This window comes from Aulonocara stuartgranti (assembly GCF_965226115.1).
Source record: "Aulonocara stuartgranti genome assembly, chromosome: 9".
NCBI classification, from domain to species: Eukaryota; Metazoa; Chordata; class Actinopteri; order Cichliformes; family Cichlidae; genus Aulonocara; species Aulonocara stuartgranti.
This window is the reverse complement of record NC_138960.1, coordinates 14,545,011-14,565,104: the sequence shown is the minus strand read 5'-3', so window position 1 is coordinate 14,565,104 and position 20,094 is coordinate 14,545,011. Positions and strand designations below refer to the sequence as shown.

Here is a 20,094-nt window from a genome sequence, read left to right as displayed (position 1 = left end):
GGGGGAATCTTCAAGTGTTGACAATTTATCATTAAAATATGAATTTTTAGAGATATATGACATGGATGACTTGTTGACTTAGAAGCCACGAATTCCCCAATATGCAAATTTGAATACCTGGAGCCCACATACATGATTGGCTGGCTGGGAAGCTGTGCAGGCCCTGATTTGTGGATTTGAATTCCTCAGCCCTCAGATATGATTGGCTGGCTTAGAAGCCATGAAGGCCCCAATATGCAAATTTGAATGCCTCAGGACACATATATGATTGGCTGGGAAGCCGTGCAGGCCCTGATTTGAAAATTTGAATTTCTCAGTCCTCACAGAGGATTGGCTGCCTGGGGACCTGGCAGAAATATATAGAAATACTATGATTAAGCATAAATACTACATTTAGTAGAAATACTATGTTTTAGCACAAATACTATAAAAAGCAGAAATACTATAATTTAGCAGAAATACTATATTAAGCACAAATCCTATAAAAAGCAGAAATAGGATGATTAAGCATAAACACTACATTTAGTAGAAATACTATGTTTGAGCAAAAATCCTATAAAAAGCAGAAATACTATATTAGGCACAAATCCCATAAAAAGCAGAAATAGTATGATTAAGCATAAATACTACATTTAGTAGAAATACTATGTTTTAGCACAAATAGTATAAAAAGCAGAAATATTGTAATTTAGCAGAAATACTATATTAGGCACAAATCTTATAAAATAGCAGAAATAGTATTATTTAGCACAATAGTAATAAGTTAAACAGAAAAATTGGAAAAGCAAAATGGACAGCTGAAAAAATGCTGAACATGCTGAGGGTCCCTCAAATATACTTTTTAAATGAAAAAATCAGCAAAAAAATGCACAGGGAGAGAGAAGTAAGTTTCTAGGTCAGCCTGGGAGCTGCTGAATTTGAATCCACCAATCAGAGAGCCTGTGTACTTTTTCCCGCCAAAACATGTGCCTCTTTTTACACACGCAGCACAGAGAGGCACAGGATTATTGCAGCCTATTTCTCATAGTGAGGACTCCCCTCAAACAAATGAAAATAATTTCCTAACCGTAGGGGCTAGAGCGGTCATTCTTACACCGTTTTGTTCAGAAGAGATGGGGGAATCTTCCAGTGTTTACAATTTATCATTAAAATATGAATTATTAAAGATATTTGACTTCTAATGCACCATAACTGAGTAGAGCGAAGCAAAAACTGCCTTGACTTGCCCTCAAACAACGCTTTCTAACTCTAAATCTATTTGGAGTATCGATATCATTCTTTCACCGTAAGAGACAGCAGGGTTTGGTGAACAATCATGGAAATTTTCAGGTCTCTGTGGAAATCCAACAAAAAGTTATGACGAGAGAAAAAAGTGGTTCATTTCCACAGTTTGAAATCTGAAGAAATCTGAGCGAAGGACAAATTTCCTACCCTCAAACAAGTCCAACTCATTTCAGAACGGTAATAGGTGAGAAAATAATTCTTGAATTGTGAGCGTCACGAGTGTCTGAAGATATACCGGGACAAGCCTCATGTCTTAACTTTGCTTCGTTAAGGAGATATGACGATTCGAATATGCCTCTCATTACAGAAATGCAGCGGTGATTTTGAACAAACTCTCCATTGACTTTATATGGAGAGTTTTCTGACCTTGTGTTAGTCTGAGGAGATTTGCCAAAATTATATAAATCCCACAACAATGATGGTGACATTTTCTGAAAGCCAGCAAAAATACCTACGTTTTGATGTATAATTTGTGGAAGTTGAGTGAAAATTGAGCAAGTAGCAGGAAGTTGTTCGGACATGAAGTGAAAATTGCAAAACCTTCAGTGGCACACTGGAAGCCAAGAGCATAGCAACCATAACAACACATGTATTTTGTGAAAAATCACAATTTTGCAACTCAAAACTTTAAGAGGCATAAAAGTAAAACAGTAAAAGATTTGAAAAAGCTGAATCATACCTGAATAGCCCAATAATTTGTGAACATTTTAAAATTTGAATGGTTGTTCTAGGTGAAAGTATGAGGAAGTAGTTAAGTTTCAAAAACAAGCAAATTTTAGCAGAATTGCTGAAGTTTCCCATTCATTTCAATGGGACAAATTAAAGGAAAAAAGTGGAATATTTTAAAAAGTATAATAGCAAAAAATAGCAAAAGTCATAGCCGGAAAGAGCAAAAATAGCAGAATAGTTTAAAATTTGAACGGTGAAAATCGGCTGAAAATTGTGGAAGTAGTTCTACGGCGAAAAGTGTACGGAAGCAACTTGAAGAATAATAATAATAAAGAATAAAGAGAAACAGGAACTCAATAGTGTGGATGCTTAAAGCATCCACACAATAATAATAAAGATAATAATAAAGAATAAAGAGAAACAGGAACTCAATAGTGTGGATGCTTAAAGCATCCACACAATAATACAGAAGATGAAAGAAGAGACTTTGATCAGTTAATAAAGCTCATGATCTTGATTCATTGTGGCTGCTACACAGATACTTCTGGGTCACTTCTCTCAGTTAGGAACCTTCCTCACCAAACTGACTGTTGGACCACACCCCTGGTTTCATGAGAAATTGTTTCAGCCACGATTTCTCTTCCTGTATTTCAGAGTAAAGACTGAAGTGACAAATGGAAACATGTTTAAAAAACGCAATGTGGGAAAGACATTGAGGTCTTTAGAAGTTACCCTGGGTTTTTCTGTCACCCTGCTAGATGTTACACACCTTTTTATTGGACTGATTTCTAAATTAAATGCGACGTAATATTTGCTCTTGGTTTGTTTCTCCTGTACAGAACCTTGCAGTACAACAGAAACCTAAAAACATTATTTGTAGTTGTTATTCTTAGTTGTTCTGCTGCCTAAATACCACAGGGTGTAATTATGAAGTTATTGAGCTGCACATACTTTACGACCTGCTTAAGTTCGAGGTCACAGCGTCTGTAGAGCAGCTGAAACATAATGAAGTCTACAAGGTTAAAGTTTTATCTTCACTTGTTGTTCTCTCTGCTGCTTGGTTTGATGGATCTGAGAGCTTTTGTTTTTATTACTGTTATTATAATTATCATTATTATTTTACTCTTTAAAAGCTTTAAAATAGTGTTTGTGTTTTGAAAAGTTGATTTAAGAATTGAACAGAAACATCTGTCATAAAAATCGCCCAAAGGCACGGAGACAAACTCAAAGGATGCAACCTGTAACTTTCTCTTCCTTCATGTCAGCACCATCATCAATTATTTATATAAAATGCATATAGCAACAGTAACACTTTAGTTTGCATTTCATGATTTCTGTAACTGGAAAATATTATTTTCTGTAAAGACAGAAGTGACCGCATAGTTGCAACATTAAAGTGAAATATTTAATAGTCTAATAACAGATTATGTGTTGAAGCTGTCGTTTCAGGAGGAGAGAAGCTGCAGAGAGGCGTGTAAGACTGCAACTCTGCTTACTGGTCCCAGCTCTGGATAGTCATATTTTAGGGGGTTTAATAAATGTGTCCATATTTCTAGAAAGGAGAGCTGCGCCATCCAAAGTGGGATGGATGACGTCTCTCCTAACAAGACCAGGTTTCCTCCAGAAGGTTTGCCAATTATCTATGAAGCCCACATCGTTTCTTGGACACCACTCAGACAGCCAACAACTTAAGGAGAACATGTGGCTAAACATGTCACTCCTGGGCTGTATCCCAAAGGCTGCTCGAAATGCGGCCCTCAAATGTGTCCTTCATTTCCCTGAATTTTAAAGATGTGTCGGTGTAGACTTCGTGGCCCAACATATCCCAGATTGCATAGCGCGGCGGTGGATGTGGATAATTTTGCCGAAAAAAACGGTGGAAGCGGAGCGGCCAAAGAGTAAACGTTTAAAAGTAAGTACTGTTATGATGTCTCAACAGGACCTGGAAAAACTAGTCCATGCATTCATCTTTAGTAGGCTTGATTACTGTAACAGCATCTTTACAGGTCTACCTAAAAAATCAGTCAGACAACTGCAGCTCATTCAGAACTCTGCTGCTCGAGTCCTCACTAAGACCAAAAAAGTGGACCACACCAGTCCAGCTCTGAGGTCTTTACTCTGGCTGCCTGTCCGTCAGAGGATAGACTTTGAAGTTCTGATGCTGGTCTATAAAGCTCTGAATGGTTTAGGACCAAAATACTAGTGATGGTGATATAAAGCCTCGTGATGAACTGAAGCTTTCATCCAACTGGTCGACTCATGGTTCGAAGCATTGTGATGATTCATTTGCTGTACTTCGCCATCAAGTGGACGATTCAAGTGAAACAAGCTCTGTGATTATAATGATGTGACGTGTAAACCGCTAAACTGAATAAATAAATTGTTTTCATGATTATTTATCCCGAATATTGTCTCAGTATGTCTGATACAAAAGAGAAAGTGGAACCTATCAGGACAGAGTTTTGGTATGATTGTGTAACTGTTAGAGCTGGGTATCGTCACTGATTTCTAGAATCGATTCGATCCGATCTGGGTAAATTTTTCCACAGACAGTCAGAAATGTTATAATTCAGATCACGGATCAGTACATTTCCATAATTTTATATCTATAAAAAGAAAGATGAGATTTGCGAGACTTTATCAAAGGTGTAAGCATCACAGCAGATGCCTTTGTATCAAAGTAGCTGAGGCTAAAACAGAAAAACGATTTTATAAAAATATTCTGCAGTAGATCAAAAACGAAAGAAAACCATTAATCAACATATGAACATTACCTGATGCTGCTGAAGTGAAGCAGAGAAAAGTTACAGAGGTTTAGAGACACGGCTAAGCGTTTTGCATTTTGCATAATTTTAAAAAGTTTACATTTGTTCAGTAGCCTACTGATAAAATCACACTTCATGTAGCCTACTGAACAGCAGAAATCAGGTTTTCTTTTTGGAAGTAAGTAAAAGGGAAAAAAACAGCGACCGACAGCGCTGTAAACAACGGTAGACTTGTGCATAACAAGCAAGCGAATAATGCAGAAAACTGATTTTTAGACGGGAAACTGTTCTTGGAGTACAGAGAGAGACCACGAGCTGTGCATGAAGTGTGATTTTATCGTGGTGGAAGCAAAATAGCAAAAGTCAGAGGGAATTCATGGCTATGTTTATGTGAAGCGTAGTTTGGATCTTCTTTTGCTGCTGGTTCAGTCAATATTGTTTGGAGAGGTAAAACCTACAGCTTCAGAATCAGCGCAAAAAGGGCGTAAAACACAAGGCCCGCCGACAGATCAGAACCAGCGAGCTGTCGGATTTCGGCCCTAACCGTGTCCGTGCCGTCGGGTGAGAAAGGCCACATCTCACTGATTCTGATGTGTCGGCGGGTCCGCGCTTTGTGTTTACGTCTTTGTGCATAATAGCCTACGTGTATCTGCTGTCATTTACTGTTTTAGCTGTTTGGTGGTTGTTGAAATTTAGTGAAGTTTAACCTGAGATTCTGGCGTTTGGGGCAAAATAAATTTATATTAAAAATCGATTCAGGATTTTAATGAATCAATATCACGTTATCCAAGCTAGAATCGATTTTAATCGATAATCAAAACCCACCCCTAGTAACTGTGTAATCATGCTTATGTACATCTGGATAATGACACAAACTGTGTGGCGCTCCACTTTTTAATAAAGTAAAAGACATTATAGGATCTGTAGTGTTGTTTATTTATATTATGGTACTTATCAGTTGTGATATTTATTACTGTGTGCATACTTTATTAGAAGAGAAAAAAAATCTCTTCCTTGCTGGTTCCATCGAAGAAGAAATGCTCAAGTAACTGTGTAGCACGTAGGTAATCCAATTCCACAACACAGCGTGATGAGGGAATCAGCTGTGTTTTGCTGCCCATTTTATTTCGAATCTGGCGCGAACCGGAGAGCCAGTTCCTGAATCAGTCACGTGGTACGGACTGCCCACGAGGCCTCGAACGTCACTGCATACGTAATCAAAGCGAGCCTCGATACGCGCTTCACAAAAATTCCCCCGAGATTACTCGACACGCTTCGAAGCTTCGACACATCACTACCTCTCACATCTAAAGGTAAGTGTCAAGGTAACTTTGAACTGTTCAGTCAATCTTGAGTTTATCGAAGTTTTCTGAAGGACGCTTTCTGTTGCTCTCTGTGAGAGAAGACCGTTAAAGGCGAGGCTCTCCAGAGTGTAGCAAAACAGGAAACCACAGCTGGGTGTGTGTAATGCTGGGCTTATGCTGGGCTTACACTGTGCGATTTTTGGCCCATTTTGAGCCGATTTTTGAGTCGTGCGACCGTTTTGGCGATCGGCCCGATTTTGGCCTTCATCGTGCGTCGTGCATCGCGTAGTATACGTGGGCTAATGCTGGGCAGACACTGCGATTTTTTTCAGTCGCGCGATTCAGCTCCTACTCAAACTGTACGTTGACTCGCAGGGGTTAGAAGTTCATAGGTCACGGTGCAGGGTCTCACACTATACGGCCCGATGCTCTGATGCGACCTGAGTGCTCACACTGTGCGTCCATAAAATGAAGGTTATAACGGAAATTCTGTCGCTCGCTCTCCCTCTCTGTCTTTCACTCACACAAACACACCACCACCATCAACTTTGCTAAATTGCTAATGAAAAACATTGATCAGGCAGCTGTGATTGAGCAGCAGTGTAGATCCAACTATTTTCACCGTTGTTGTGGTCGTGATAATTTTGTGAGGCCACATCGAAAAGGCTCGAATGAGCTTTCCAAAGTTCTACAAGTTGTGCTCCCATCGCTTGTGTCCAGATCACACACATGTGCTGTGCCGTCTTTTTCGCTGACATTTGTGTTTGCGCGTGCGCAGTGTGACAAACTGCAGTGACACCCTGGTCAGTTCTTCTTTCATTGACTGAAGGGTACCAACAATTTTGTCCACGTCTACGGCGCTACTCCCTCGGACCGAGAAACCCCTCTCTCTCGGGCCTGGGTGACGGTATTGCTCTTGAGCTCATGTAGAGCACACTGTCCTTGCTAGAGACAGATGAAGGCGGATTCCTCTTCACTCAAGTCTTCCTCCGACAGCTGGCTTCACCAATTCACTGTTGCTGGCTGCAAAGGGTTACTACTCACTTGCAGGAGTGGCCGCAACCACTGGCAATAAGCTGCTCTTTATAGAGGACTCATGCTCGGGGAGACGTTTTCTGGTCCACCCTCTCTCCCAGAAGAGCCCCGGGAACGCTTGTGTCATCTTTGCATACCTCCACAATTACATATTGTTTAGTCTTTAAAAAAAAAATTGAGGTTTTCCGTGTACCACCAGAGAGAGACTAAGTACTACTAGTGGTATGTGTACCACAGTTTGAGAACCACTGTTCTAAACCATGCTGTGAAACTCCTGGGGACCACCCCTTAAGGGTGAGATTAAAAGTATATGTGTATGACTGAGGGGCTGCCCCTCAGATCTGCTCTGGGAGAAACATAAGAATGTAGAAGAGGTGAAGGGAGTGTGTTTTTAAAAAAACAAAACAAACAAATACGTTCGATAAAGTGCTTTCGGTTCGGTATGCATATGTATCGAACAATACAAAATCTTTTATTTGTTTTATCAACTTTTCTTCCAACGATGCTGTCTGTGTTGAGCGCTCAGTAGATCTGTGTTCGACTACCCCGCCTAGGCTGCACTGTCGAGTGCAGATCCACTGAGCGCAGCGCAAGCTAGCAAGACAGAAGCCAAGCTCGTTGCAATATGGCAACTGCCTCAACGCTACCCGAAATTGAACCTCCCCCACCTTCATTCAGATCTGGCGTTTGAAACTATCGTGATGTTCATGTGAAGCATGACCCTGAAGGTAAGCGCGTCATGGACAAAAGTAAAACAGTATGTCCGATGTGCCACGCAATGCTCAATTGGTGGGAACTATTGCGTTATCGCAGTTAGCTCGTTAACGTGTTGATGCCGTCCAGCCCCACGCACGGGGCGATCCATGGTAACTCGTTAAGGGAGATTTGCAGCGTTATGGCGTTAACGTCATTTTAACGAGTTTAACGCTGACAGAACTAGTGGGAACACAATGAATATGACTGCACATTTATGCCGACATCATCCTAGTGCAAAGACAAGTGGAAGCAGACAAAAACAACAAGCACACATGCCACAAACGTTACCAGAGTCATTTAGGCAGCCGTTAGCACATGATTCTCCTTATGGGGACCTGATATGTTTAATATGCTGCTGAGAGTATAGCCCAGAAGAAGCGTATAGAATAGCTTTTTTTTTTTGGAAAGAGCCATTTCTCTGTAATAAACTCTCTTTTCCAAAGATGAGTGATTCCTCAATCAGATTTATTTATTTATTTATTTTTGTTGTTTCATCAACATTAAATTTAAAAACTGTACTTTTGAGTTAAAATATATATTTATAATGTTAATAAATGACTAATTAAAAAGGCATGAACTTTTTTTTTTTGTATCGAAAAAATATCGAACCGTGACACCAAAGTATCGAACAGAACTGAACTGTGAATTTTGTGTATCGTTGCACCCCTAGTTGGAGGTAAAAGTGCTATAATGAAAAACATTTCAAGAAAATGTAAAATAAATGTATTCCAGGATAAAACACAGCTGTCTTTGTCTTAACGCTGCAAATCGGTGTGTCGGCCCACTGGGCATTTGATTCCAATAACAGGCCTCAGTCTCTCCTGCTACTGGTCTGCATACTGCTAAATTTGGTATCGGTGCTCAAACCTTTTGTGTCTGTTTGCACACCTCGGGAAGCAAAAATTTGTTGAACATATGAGACACTTTGACTCTTCAGTGCAGTGTGGAGCCTAACAAAGATCTGTTTTGTGTCCCAGCTGATCAGCAGGAGGAGAAGAGTCTGACGGAGCAGCAGAGGAACATTTTCAGCTACTTGGACTCAGCTCAGCCACTACAGAGAAAACAATGAGCTCAACACAGAAGGTGACAGACAGAGCAGGGCGATATGACCAAAAATATTTATCACGATATACATTTGAAAATTTGCGATAACAATATAGCTGACGATAAAATTGACACTAGACAAAATACTTTACAACTCCACGACTTTATCAGTGCAAAAAAACCCCATCAATGTATTTTCACTTAAACAAGCAGCTGTTTTTTATGTGCATTAAAGTTATATAAAAATTTAACAGTGCAAATACAAATGCCTTGGAGCAAATGTCAGCCAATTTCCTCTGGAAAATCCTTTTGGTTAAACTGTCAGCAAGCAATTTGCATTTGCACTGTTAAAAATTTATATAACTTTAATACACATAAAAACAGCTGCTTGTTTAAGTGAAATTACATTGATGGGATTTTTAATAAAGTTGTGGATTTTTAAAGTATTTTGTCTCGCCTCAATTATATCGTCAGTTATATTATTATCACAAATTTTCAAATGTATATCGTGATAAATATTTTTGGTCATATCGCCCTGCTCTACTTTCATGTGTTACTGTTTAGGCTTAAATAGGTTTGATGTTTGGTGCCTTTTTCTTAATGTAAAAAAAACCCTCAGGTTACAATCAGACATTTTTCTTCACTGAACCAAGCTGGTCATTTTACCAGCTCAGCTCTAATCATATGACAGATAATTTATGGTATAAACATCTAGATGATGGGAAAGTGATGTTCTTGGACATGATTGTTGGGCTTCATTTCTGTACTGAACAGTCATTTTAAGTTTAGCTGGTAAATAACAATTAGCTAATGTTGTTCATGAGACTAAAGTCATCTCACTTTGGTAACGTAACTATAATATGGCCAATAATATAGTTATTATGTTAATCACTTCACTCAAAGACAAGTATCTTTGACAGTGTATATATAGATGTATCATATATAAGAGACAAATATTGTTCCTTTAATTTGTTGGCATTACTAAATTTGGCTCAATGCTTACATATCTGTGTAAAAAGCAAATGTACGAGCTGTGATAACTATTTCTGATAGAATGAAGAGTAGACTGATATGAAATATTCCTTTATTGGGTGAGAAAATCAGACCATGTCATAACTGCTTTAAGTCACACAGAATAGACATCAGAGCCTTAAACAGGCTGACTTCTGCTAAATGGGTGAAACTGGGCAGAAAGTATACAAACACATAACATCCTTATAGAATATGATGTAACACTATAGATCAACTTACCTCAGAATATATAAAGCATATAAACAATTACAGCAATATGATGCAACAAACACAGCAGTGCTACTAATGCAAAATACTCAAAGCTTCATAGAACTGAAACAAACATTTATTTTTAGCTCCATTCTGCTGCTGATACATACTTTAGGTTTCTGAACATTAAACTTGTTGCTGCCTTTCATAGTGTGTAACTTGAAGGCCCTGAGTACTTTCTCCCACACTGAAAACACTGGGATGATAAAATTATTTGAACATTACCTAATAAGACTGATTCAGGACAGACAGTTAGTTATGTTAAACTTTCCTAGCAGTCCTTCACAAACAGGGAACAGTCTGTCTATTCTCTCCATCTGTCAGCTGCTGCTGGCTCTTCCTCCTCCTCTTCCTCACACACTGCTGAGTTTGTCTTGGTGGATCATCAGGGGTGCAAAGCCTCACAGATGATGTGCAGCAGTGGGTCCCTCAGTCTGTCCTCACTCTGGACACTTGCAGTTGTCACACATGGAAATCAAACGTGTGATAAGCTGCAGGATTCAAACACAAGTGTAACTTATAAACACATGTTCATACTTTTATTACACAATCAGAGAGAAAGAAACAGAGAGAGAGTGCAGGACAGACAGACAGGTGACAGTCTCAGGTGTATACACTGCTACAAAACAGCACAAGAGAAGGAGGATTTAGTGTTTGTGTTATTACGAGTGCTACACAAGAAGAGTTCCCAGATGGTGCAGTGGACACATGTGTGACTCCTGTGATTAAAGCATCTTTTTTTCAGCTTAACGAGTGAACCGTCAGCTCGTTCAAACACACGTTAAAGTGCGTTTGGCTCGACACCACCGAACAGAGGCAGCAATATAACATAGCTAACATTAACAGTGCAGTGAATCCTGCTTGTGCCGTGATATTCAGGACTGCAAACCGAGCAGCATCACTGACTTTCAGCTTGTTGTGTTTGTGTATATATGACTGACTTTAATTATCCACAAAATCATCACATTCTCTGTAAGATTAAGGTCGACTATTGAACAGTGAATATTTTAAAGTAAAGGCTTTAAAACCAAGTTAGTACAAACATCACTAATGTCACATAACTCTGCCGACATGTGGCCAACAGTAATGTTTTAATGTTCTTCATTGTTCAACATTTGCACATAAATAAGTGAAATAATATTCAGTACTCACTTTTAAAAGTTTACTCGCAGTTTTTTCGGCAAACTTATCCACATCCACCGCCGCGCTATGAAGTCTGGTATATGTTGGGGCATGAAGTTTACACTGACCCATCCTTAAAATTCAGGGAAATCAAGGACGCATTTGAGGCTGCATTTCGAGCAGCCTTTGAATTGGGACAGCCTCACTGTCGCTGTGACGCAATCGGCCTTATAATGCGGCCTTTAAGGCTGCAGACCCTGAATTGGGATACAGCCTATGTCAGGCTGATTGGGTTAGAATGGCAGACCTGACATGTTAAAAGGAGGGTGGTGCTTGAAATCATTGTTCTTCCATTGTTAACCATGGTGACCTGCAAAGAAACGCGTGCAGCCATCATTGCGTTGCATAAAAATGGCTTCACAGGCAAGAATATTGTGGCTACTAAGATTGCATCTAAATCAACAATTTATAGGATCATCAAGAACTTCAAGGAAAGAGGTTCAATACTTGTTAAGAAGGCTTCAGCACATCCAAGAAAGTCCTGCAAGCACCAGGATCGTCTCCTAAACACGATTCAGCTGCGGGATCAGAGTGTCACCAGTGCAGAGCGTGCTCAGGAATGGCAGCAGGCAGGTGTGAGCGCATCTGCACGCACAGTGAGGCGAAGACTTTTGGAAGATGGCCTGGTGTCAAGAGGGGCAGCAAGAAGCCCCTTCTCTCCCCCCAAAAAAACATCAGGGGCAGATTGATCTTCCACAGAAAGTATGGTGAATGGACTGCTGAGGACTGGGGCAAAGTCATATTCTCGGATGAAGCCTGTTTCCGATTGTTTGGGGCATCTGGAAAAAGTCTTGTCTGGAGAAGAAAAGGTGAGCGCTACCATCAGTCCTGTGTCAGGCCAACAGCAAAGCATCCTGAGACCATTCATGTGTGGGGTTGCTTCTCATCCAAGGGAGTGGGCTCACTCACAATTTTGCCCCAAAACACAGCCATGAATAAAGAATGGTACCAAAACGGCCTCCAACAGCAACTTCTTCCAACAACAGTTTGGTAAACAACAATTCCTACATAAGACACACGGGATTATAAGGGGCACCGTCGATTTTCAGAAAAATGAAAGGATTGATTTTAAGTGTGCCGTATTTTCCAAAAAACACGGTAATAACGACGGCCTGCTAGCATGCTCTACCACAAATAGTGCTTTGTTGTGTATCTGAAGGACGAAAGCTAAACCAGTTCCACACCACTGAAGTTGAAGCATTTTTACAAACCAATTCTGGTTCATCTGTTTCATTCAACGATCCGCTTTCACCCTTCTCATTCTCCGTCACCGCCATGCTTTTTCCTCCATGTGTGTGTGAAAACAAAAGCACTGCGCAAGCGTGTTTTACCCATATTCTATCGTAATATTTGAATTTCTTATTGTTTCCCATCATTATACCGGTATTACCGTATGGGGGTGCCTACTGGGGTCAGCGGGGTCACTTGCCCCTCCCTTCCTTCCCTCCCCATCTCCAGCTGCCTCCCTCTTCCCGCTCCACCACAACCACCCACACATGCAGGGCCTTGGAGTAGGGGTGTGTCACCAGGGTGCAGAGGAGGCTACCCCCCCCCCCCCCCCCTCTGTCCCCTTCTGGCTGCCTCTGCCTCAATTTTATCCCACAACTTAGACATTCACATTACTCACACTCTCATTACACATACATATAGGATCTTGGGGGTGGGCACGCTACACGGATTCCAAAGTACCATCAGGGTGTATACCTCACCCCTGGCGTCGTTGCCCACCTCTCAATTTTAAATACACGTAGACATTGAGGGCTAGCAGGAGGGACTATGCGCTTACCTGCTGCTCTCTGGCAGGTAGCTCCATGCCCTCCTGGGTTTTAAATGCACCTTAGAACACAAATGCATCAACACTACAATGAGCGGGTGGAGGGAGGTTTTGGAGTCTTCTCTCACCCCCGTTCTCTGCGGCCTGCTGGAGCGGGGGGGCTAGAAGGAGGAGTTGGCCGTCCGACTGGGGTCTGGAGTATGGGGCCTCCCTGCTGCTGCGGAGTCGGGGCGGTCTGCCTCTCCCCACCGCAGGCAAAAGGGTAACACCACCTGGGTCTGGGTGCAGTTCCCCCCTCCAGGGGCAAGGGTACCTAGACCCGGTTCGTAGAGTACGCTTGGGGAGTGTGATCGTGTGTACAGCGTCTCTTTATGTCTGTCTCCACGTTGGTTGAGTGTGGAGTAAGTGCATATGAGAGCATGAGGGTGGGAATGGATGTTTGTATCTGTGTGTGCCTGTATGTCTGTGTCTATATGTCAGGTTGGGTATCAGACGCCACCTCTCTGGGGACATCTCAGGCCCTCCAAGGTTTGGAGGCCTATCTCCACCCACCACCACTTCCCCTGCCAGTGGCGGACTCCCTCAGGTGTCGGTGCGTTGGTGGTTCTTTGTGTCCGGGGATGGGCGTCCAGGTACACACCAGCTCACTCCTTGGCGGCCGCTTATCGGGGCTTGGAGCCTGGGGCTCGCTCGGGCCACTTCGGAGGTGGGGTGCCCCCGGCCTCTCGGCCTGGGGCTCGGTCACTCAGGCACGGCTGGCTGCCGGCGGAGCTCACGGGCTCGTCACTGCAACTCCCCCTGGCTTCTGCTCCGCGGCTGCTGAGTGAGCCCTCATCTGGGACTCTCCTCAGCTTTTTCTGGGACAGTGGCGCAGCTGCCCCTCTGTTGGTCTTCCTTGGTCTCTTGTGTTCTGGGGGCCTCTGGATGTCTGGAGTTTTGATCTCCTCCATACCTGCTTCATGCCCTGGAGGACGGGGCTGTGCCCCCCCCCCCACCCTCTAGCAGATCATTACATGAAGGAACCTTTAAAAAAAAACAAGCGCGTCCATGCTCACAGGTGTACACACGGGTGATCACACCCACAAACTACACCTTTTTTGGCTCCTACCTCAAAGCACACTGTGTTCTGTTGATCTTATGAGCTGCACAATAATGTTTAACATTTAGTATTTACTGTCATATTCCCATATATCATTGTGATGTTGTTTTTTCTATTACTCTTGTTCTCTTCTGCTTGTTTTCTTTTTTCTTTCTCAACAGGTGATCCAGGTGATTGATATATGCATTTTTTTTCTCTGCCCATTCTGTTGGTTTTTGTTTTTTGCCCTTCTCCCCCGTCCCTCTTCTCAGCTGTTTCTCTTTCCCTCTTTCTTTCTCCCCTTCTTTCCCCCAGTCAAGTCTGTCCCATATTCAGTAAGTGAAAATAAAATAAACAATAAAAGGTGAATCAAATGGACCATTATGGCAAGGCTGGGATGGTCAATTTGGTAAAGTAAATCCGTTGGGCATCTTTCTTTGCCTTTAGACAATAATTCTGATGGCAAAAGAGCCAAACAGGACAGGCAAAAAAAAAAAAAAAAAGATGTTCATACTACACTAATATTGATAAAATGCATAATGAACTTTCTTGGCTTCCAGGCTAAAATATTCTATGGCTTACTTGTAGTTATAAAGAAAGCAATTCTGTTAAACACACCACATTTATTTCTGCTCAGCTGCAGTATCCAGATGAAATACATAATCATATTACAGTTTTCAACAAACTGCAATTTAGTAAATGCTCGAGTTAAAAGTAACTTTTGTAAAACTGTTATAGTTAGAGCAATTTTGAAGTGGAATAAATTGTCTTATAAAATTAGAGAATTAGCAACTATTCAAAACTTCAATGAACATTTAAAAGCTGATTTACAGAACTTTTAGTTGTAAATATTGTAAGAGATGGTTTGTTTTTGAAATTTGTGCAATGTGTCTCAATGTTATTGATATTATTATTATTATTATTATTATTATTATTATTGATTGCTTATGTTTTAACAATTGTGAAACCTCACTGTGGATGTAAGAGCCAAATTATGTGGATATCTTGAATCCACTTTATTGTATAATATTTTATGTGAGTATTTGACGTGAGACGAGCAACATGGAAGCTAATGGGGTTCTTTTTGAATAAACAAATAAACAAACATAGGATTTATTATCACTGAATAATTATGTATAAATCTATACAAACTATAGAAATATGCATTAGAAACAACAAGTGTGTGTGTGTGTGTGTGTGTGTGTGTGTACACAATCAGGAGGGATGGGCATGATTTTAGTGTTTGAACAGTCACGAATTATTATTATTATTATTATTTTTATTTATTTATTTATTTATTTATTTATTTATTTTTTTTCCAGCCTGATATTTTTATTAAAGTTTTTGCATCGACTTTTACAAAAGACAAATTGAACAATATGCCGTTTTCTTTTTAAAGAACATAAAGCAATATAAGACATACACTCCCACCTCATAATTATAGCAGTACCAGTGGGTGTACAAACAGAAAAAGGAAAAAATCCAATCTAATAATACTAGTAACAAACCCTAGGGTACAAGACAACAGTTCCTGAGTGTACAAGGGAGATGTGGAGAGTATCCAAAACCCCCACCTCCACACAGACACATAAAAACCAAAACGCACAAACAAAAAAAAAAAAAAACCAAAAAAAAAACCCCACACATGATAAATGGTCAACTTAGTTATAGGGATAAATCAATTCTGTTAGAGAAAAGAAATATGTATAAAGTAGTTAAATAAATACCATCATAGAACGCAGGCACAATAGAATCCATATACTTAAACTTAGGCCTCTTACTTGAACATAAGATAAGAAAAAATAAAATATGATAGAGTCTGAGCTGGCTAATTGGGAGCATTGCGAGACCGCAAAGTCTGAACATGATCAAAAAAGGGTTGCCAGGTCTTAAAAAATTTGGCCGTAGACCCGCGCAGGGTGAATTTAATCTTTTCGAGTTTGCTAAAATGCAGAACGTCTCTGATCCAGATTTCCCAGGATGGGGCAGAAGGGGACTTCCAACATAGCAATATTCTGCGTCTTGCCAATAAGGTGAGAAATGCGACCAGATCCGCTTGAGGCGTCGGCAAGGCAACTGAATCAGGAAGAACCCCAAACAAAGCAGTTAAGGGCACAGGTTGGAGGGTTAGCTGGATGATCTTAGATAAAATCAAGAAAATATTAATCCAGTATTGTTTGAGGGATGAACATGACCAAAACATATGCATTAAAGAGGCAGGTGTTTGATGACAACGGTCGCAGTCAGGGCTAAGATTGGGGTATATTTGAGCTAGTCTGGCCTTAGTCCAATGTACACGGTGCAGAATCTTACATTGAATCAGCCCATGTTTGGCACAGAATGAGGAGCCATGGACCCGGTAAAGAATTTTATCCCAAGAGTCATCCTGAATCACACACCCCAGATCCTGCTCCCATGCCAATTTAATAGCCGAGATTGAAGAGTTGCCAAAGGAACATATTCTCCCATACAAACAGGAGATCAGGCCCTGTAATGAGGGCGGAGGCAATAGAAGGTTATCAAAGTCATGATAAGAAGGTCTAGATGGGAACTGAGAGGAACGAATTATTTTTAACAGCAGGTTGGATGTAATGTGTTAGAACTACCAGCAGGTGGGGATAAGAGACCTTTAAGGTGTTTGGTGCCACACTCCACCTTCAGGTTTAAAACTAGTGTTAATGGAGGGAGTTTGAAGGTTGAGTTTGTTCCACGACTGCATTTCACTCACTGCCTCTGTTTGTATCTCTGTCACTGCAGGACCAACATGGAGCGAGAAGTCGGCGCTCTCAGGAGGCCGACAAACCTCACAGAAGAAAGGGAGAGAAAAAACACACCTGTGACGAGTGTGGGAAGGGTTTTACTTTGAAGGGTCATCTAAAACAGCATCAGGTCATCCACACTGGAGAGAGACCGTTCAGCTGTGACTTGTGTGGAAAGTCTTTTTCCTTGAAGCGTTCCCTAAAAACACACCAACTCATCCACAGTGGAGTTAAAGCGTACAGCTGTGATCAGTGTGGCAGAGCTTTTACTCACAGTAGCAGCTTACAGAATCATCTAGTTACCCACTCTGGAATTAAGGCATACAGCTGTGACATCTGTGGAAAAACTTTCAGCCAGATAGGGAACCGAAATACACACATACGCATTCACACCAGACATGATGTGTACTGCTGTGAACAGTGTGGCAAATACTTTGCTACAGACACACAGTTACAACAACACATGTTTACCCACACTGAGGGACGACCTTATAAATGTGACCTGTGTGAGAAGACTTTTAAATCTCCACATTACCTGAGACGACACCAACAGATCCACACCAGAAAGAGACTCAACAAGTGCAGTTACTGTGAGGTATGTATTTATATTGTTATCTTGTCATTTTAGCCTGACTGTTTGGAACAACTCTGCTCATTAAACTGTGTTAGCATGTTAGCAATTCTACTGCATGGAAAAGCAGCTCTGAGTGATTATTCAGATTTTCATGTCAGTTATGATTTTAGTATTACTGTAGTATTATGGTGGTAGTATTGTAGTTATTGCAGCCCAGTAAACTGAGTGTGTTAACTGAAACAGTCAAATGTAATTGGACGTCTGCAGAGATGCTCTTTATTTCAGGCGACGTTCAGGATAAAAATGTTGAAGGACTGACTTACACTGTCTTTGTGTCTTTGTTTAGAAGCAGAGCGACACAGATGGATCCAGTTCTCAACCCTGTCATCACCGTGGTGGTGGGAAAGACTTTCATTGTGACCTTTGTGGAAAAACTTTCAGTCGACGAGACACCCTCAAAAGACATCAACGTAGACACACTGGAGACAAACTGAAATACTGCAAAGAATGTGGGAGAAGCTTCACCACATCACATCACTTAAAACGACATGAACTGATTCACAGTGGGGTTAAAAAGCACCTCTGTGATCAGTGTGGGTCATCCTTCACCACTGCAGGTGAGCTTAAAACACACAAACGTGTCCACACAGGAGAGAAACCATACAAGTGCAGACACTGTGACAAAAGCTTCTCAGATTCATGTAATCGTAACAAGCATGAACGTACACACATGGAAGGAAACTACAGCTGTGACCAGTGTGACAAGAGCTTCAGGAATCTCAGATCATACTCCGAACACAAACGATCCCACGTTACTAATAAACTGTTTCACTGTTACCAATGTGCCCAAACATTCACCTCATTGTCTGCTCTGTGCAAACATCAGCGTGATCACTCAGGGCTGAAATCCACTCCCATCACTGGATCACAGTGAATCTGCAGAGACAGAAAGATCCTCTGGTTTCAGTGTCAGACTCAAAAAGCTTGAGATCAGGCTCCACAGAGTTCAGATAGAATCATTTAAACTTGTGTTGAACTGAACTGGTTGCTGGGCTGAACTTCTACATAATACAGATTTACATGGGATCTTATTTTCTGTCGTTTTACTGAGTCAGTTTTGTCCTTTTTTCTCTGTCCTGGTTTTGCTCGTCTGTAAATAATTGAAACTCAGTCAAATAGTTCATTGTTCTCCAGCAAAACGTTTTGGAAACTCATGTTTAACCTTTAAACTCTGACATGTTTTAGCACACAAGGCTTCATCGGGGAGTTCACTCATGATTGGACCATGAGAATAAAGGTTTTTAGTTCTTTCAAAGAGAGTCTTGGAGGTGTTTGATGTTTCTGTTTTTTCTACAGAAAGGAAGAAACTATTTTTCTTGCTTTATGTAGTGTGGAAGTTTTTAATGTTTCTTTCATCTGTGATGTTCTTGAATGTGTTGACATGAAGATGGTACAAATAAACTGTCCTTTTAGCTTCAGCTCCTAATTTATTCATTATTTATGGATGTAGCACAGCAGCAGTTTCTTGATTAACACATGGAGGGCTCGGGATCTGATGGTAAATAATGTTTTGTGTCCTTGTACACATCATACAGCTCAGCTGTTCCACAGATGTCAGGTTTACACAGTGGGATGGTTTGTAAGAACGCAGCTCTCCTGTGGATAAATCCTTACTCTTAGCCTCAGGACCTCACACAGTCCCAGCAGGTTTGGTCAGAAGATTTATCCCTTATACCAAAACGTCACTGAGTCTCCTTTGCTGTGTTGTTTTCACAAAGAAACGTAAACTGAAGACCTGAACTTACAATGTTTTAATTAGTTTAGCAGATTCAGTGTCTCCATGTGCTGCTGTTGGTAGAAAGCCGGTTAATGCTGAAATGAACTGGCTGCATGCATCTCTGAATGTAAATTGGTGCACTATTAATAGATCACTCTGGAACGGTATCATCTCACTAATTTGCCCACTTAGTAAATCTCACTCATGGCCAAGAAATTGAAATAAATCTTGTTTCCCTGCTGGATAGTGATCCACTGTAACTCTGCTCCTCCTTCCTGTTTAGGATTTCTGTGGCTGAAGTAAAATTCCCTCCATCCATCAGTTATCCCAGCTAACCCAAAGTAAAAGAAAGTTTTGCTCATCTTAACAAAGCATTACAATAATGGGCATTACCAATGCAAACTGAATAATACAGAAGATAAAAGAATAGACTTTGATCAGTTAATAAAGCTCATGATCTTGATTCATTGTGGCTGCTACACAGATACTTCTGGGTCACTTCTCTCAGTTAGGAACCTTCCTCACCAAAACTGACTGTTGGACCACACCCCTGGTTTCATGAGAAGTTGTTTCAGCCATGATTTCTCTTCCTGTATTTCAGAGTAAAGACTGAAGTGACAAATGGAAACATGTTTAAAAAACACAATGTGAGAGAGACGTTGAGGTCCTTAGAAGTTACCCTGGGTTTTTCTGTCACCCTGCTAGATGTTACACACCTTGTTATTGGACTGATTTCTACTGCTGGACTACTCCTGGGGAGAGTAACAATACTCTTACTAATTAGCTCCCTTTCACACCTTTGGGGATATTTA

At 41.0% G+C, this 20,094-nt stretch overlaps 1 protein-coding gene across 2 annotated transcripts in view; it reads left to right on the top strand.

Moving 5' to 3' along the window:
* Positions 1-5,918: 5,918 nt before the first annotated feature.
* The window catches only part of LOC309714055 (uncharacterized protein), a 99,696-nt gene continuing 85,520 nt past the window's right edge, over positions 5,919-20,094 (top strand). Inside the window, exons 1-4 of one of the 2 annotated variants that reach the window (XM_082546136.1) lie at positions 5,919-6,031; positions 8,791-8,896; positions 16,930-17,526; positions 17,852-18,983. In XM_082546136.1, coding sequence (XP_082402262.1) covers positions 8,879-8,896; positions 16,930-17,526; positions 17,852-18,439 — 1,203 coding nt within the window. In that variant the 5' untranslated portion in view covers positions 5,919-6,031; positions 8,791-8,878 and the 3' untranslated portion in view covers positions 18,440-18,983. Of the gene's footprint in view, positions 6,032-8,790; positions 8,897-16,929; positions 17,527-17,851; positions 18,984-20,094 lie in introns of those variants that run through there. The other variant, XM_082546132.1, reaches the window with a different exon arrangement.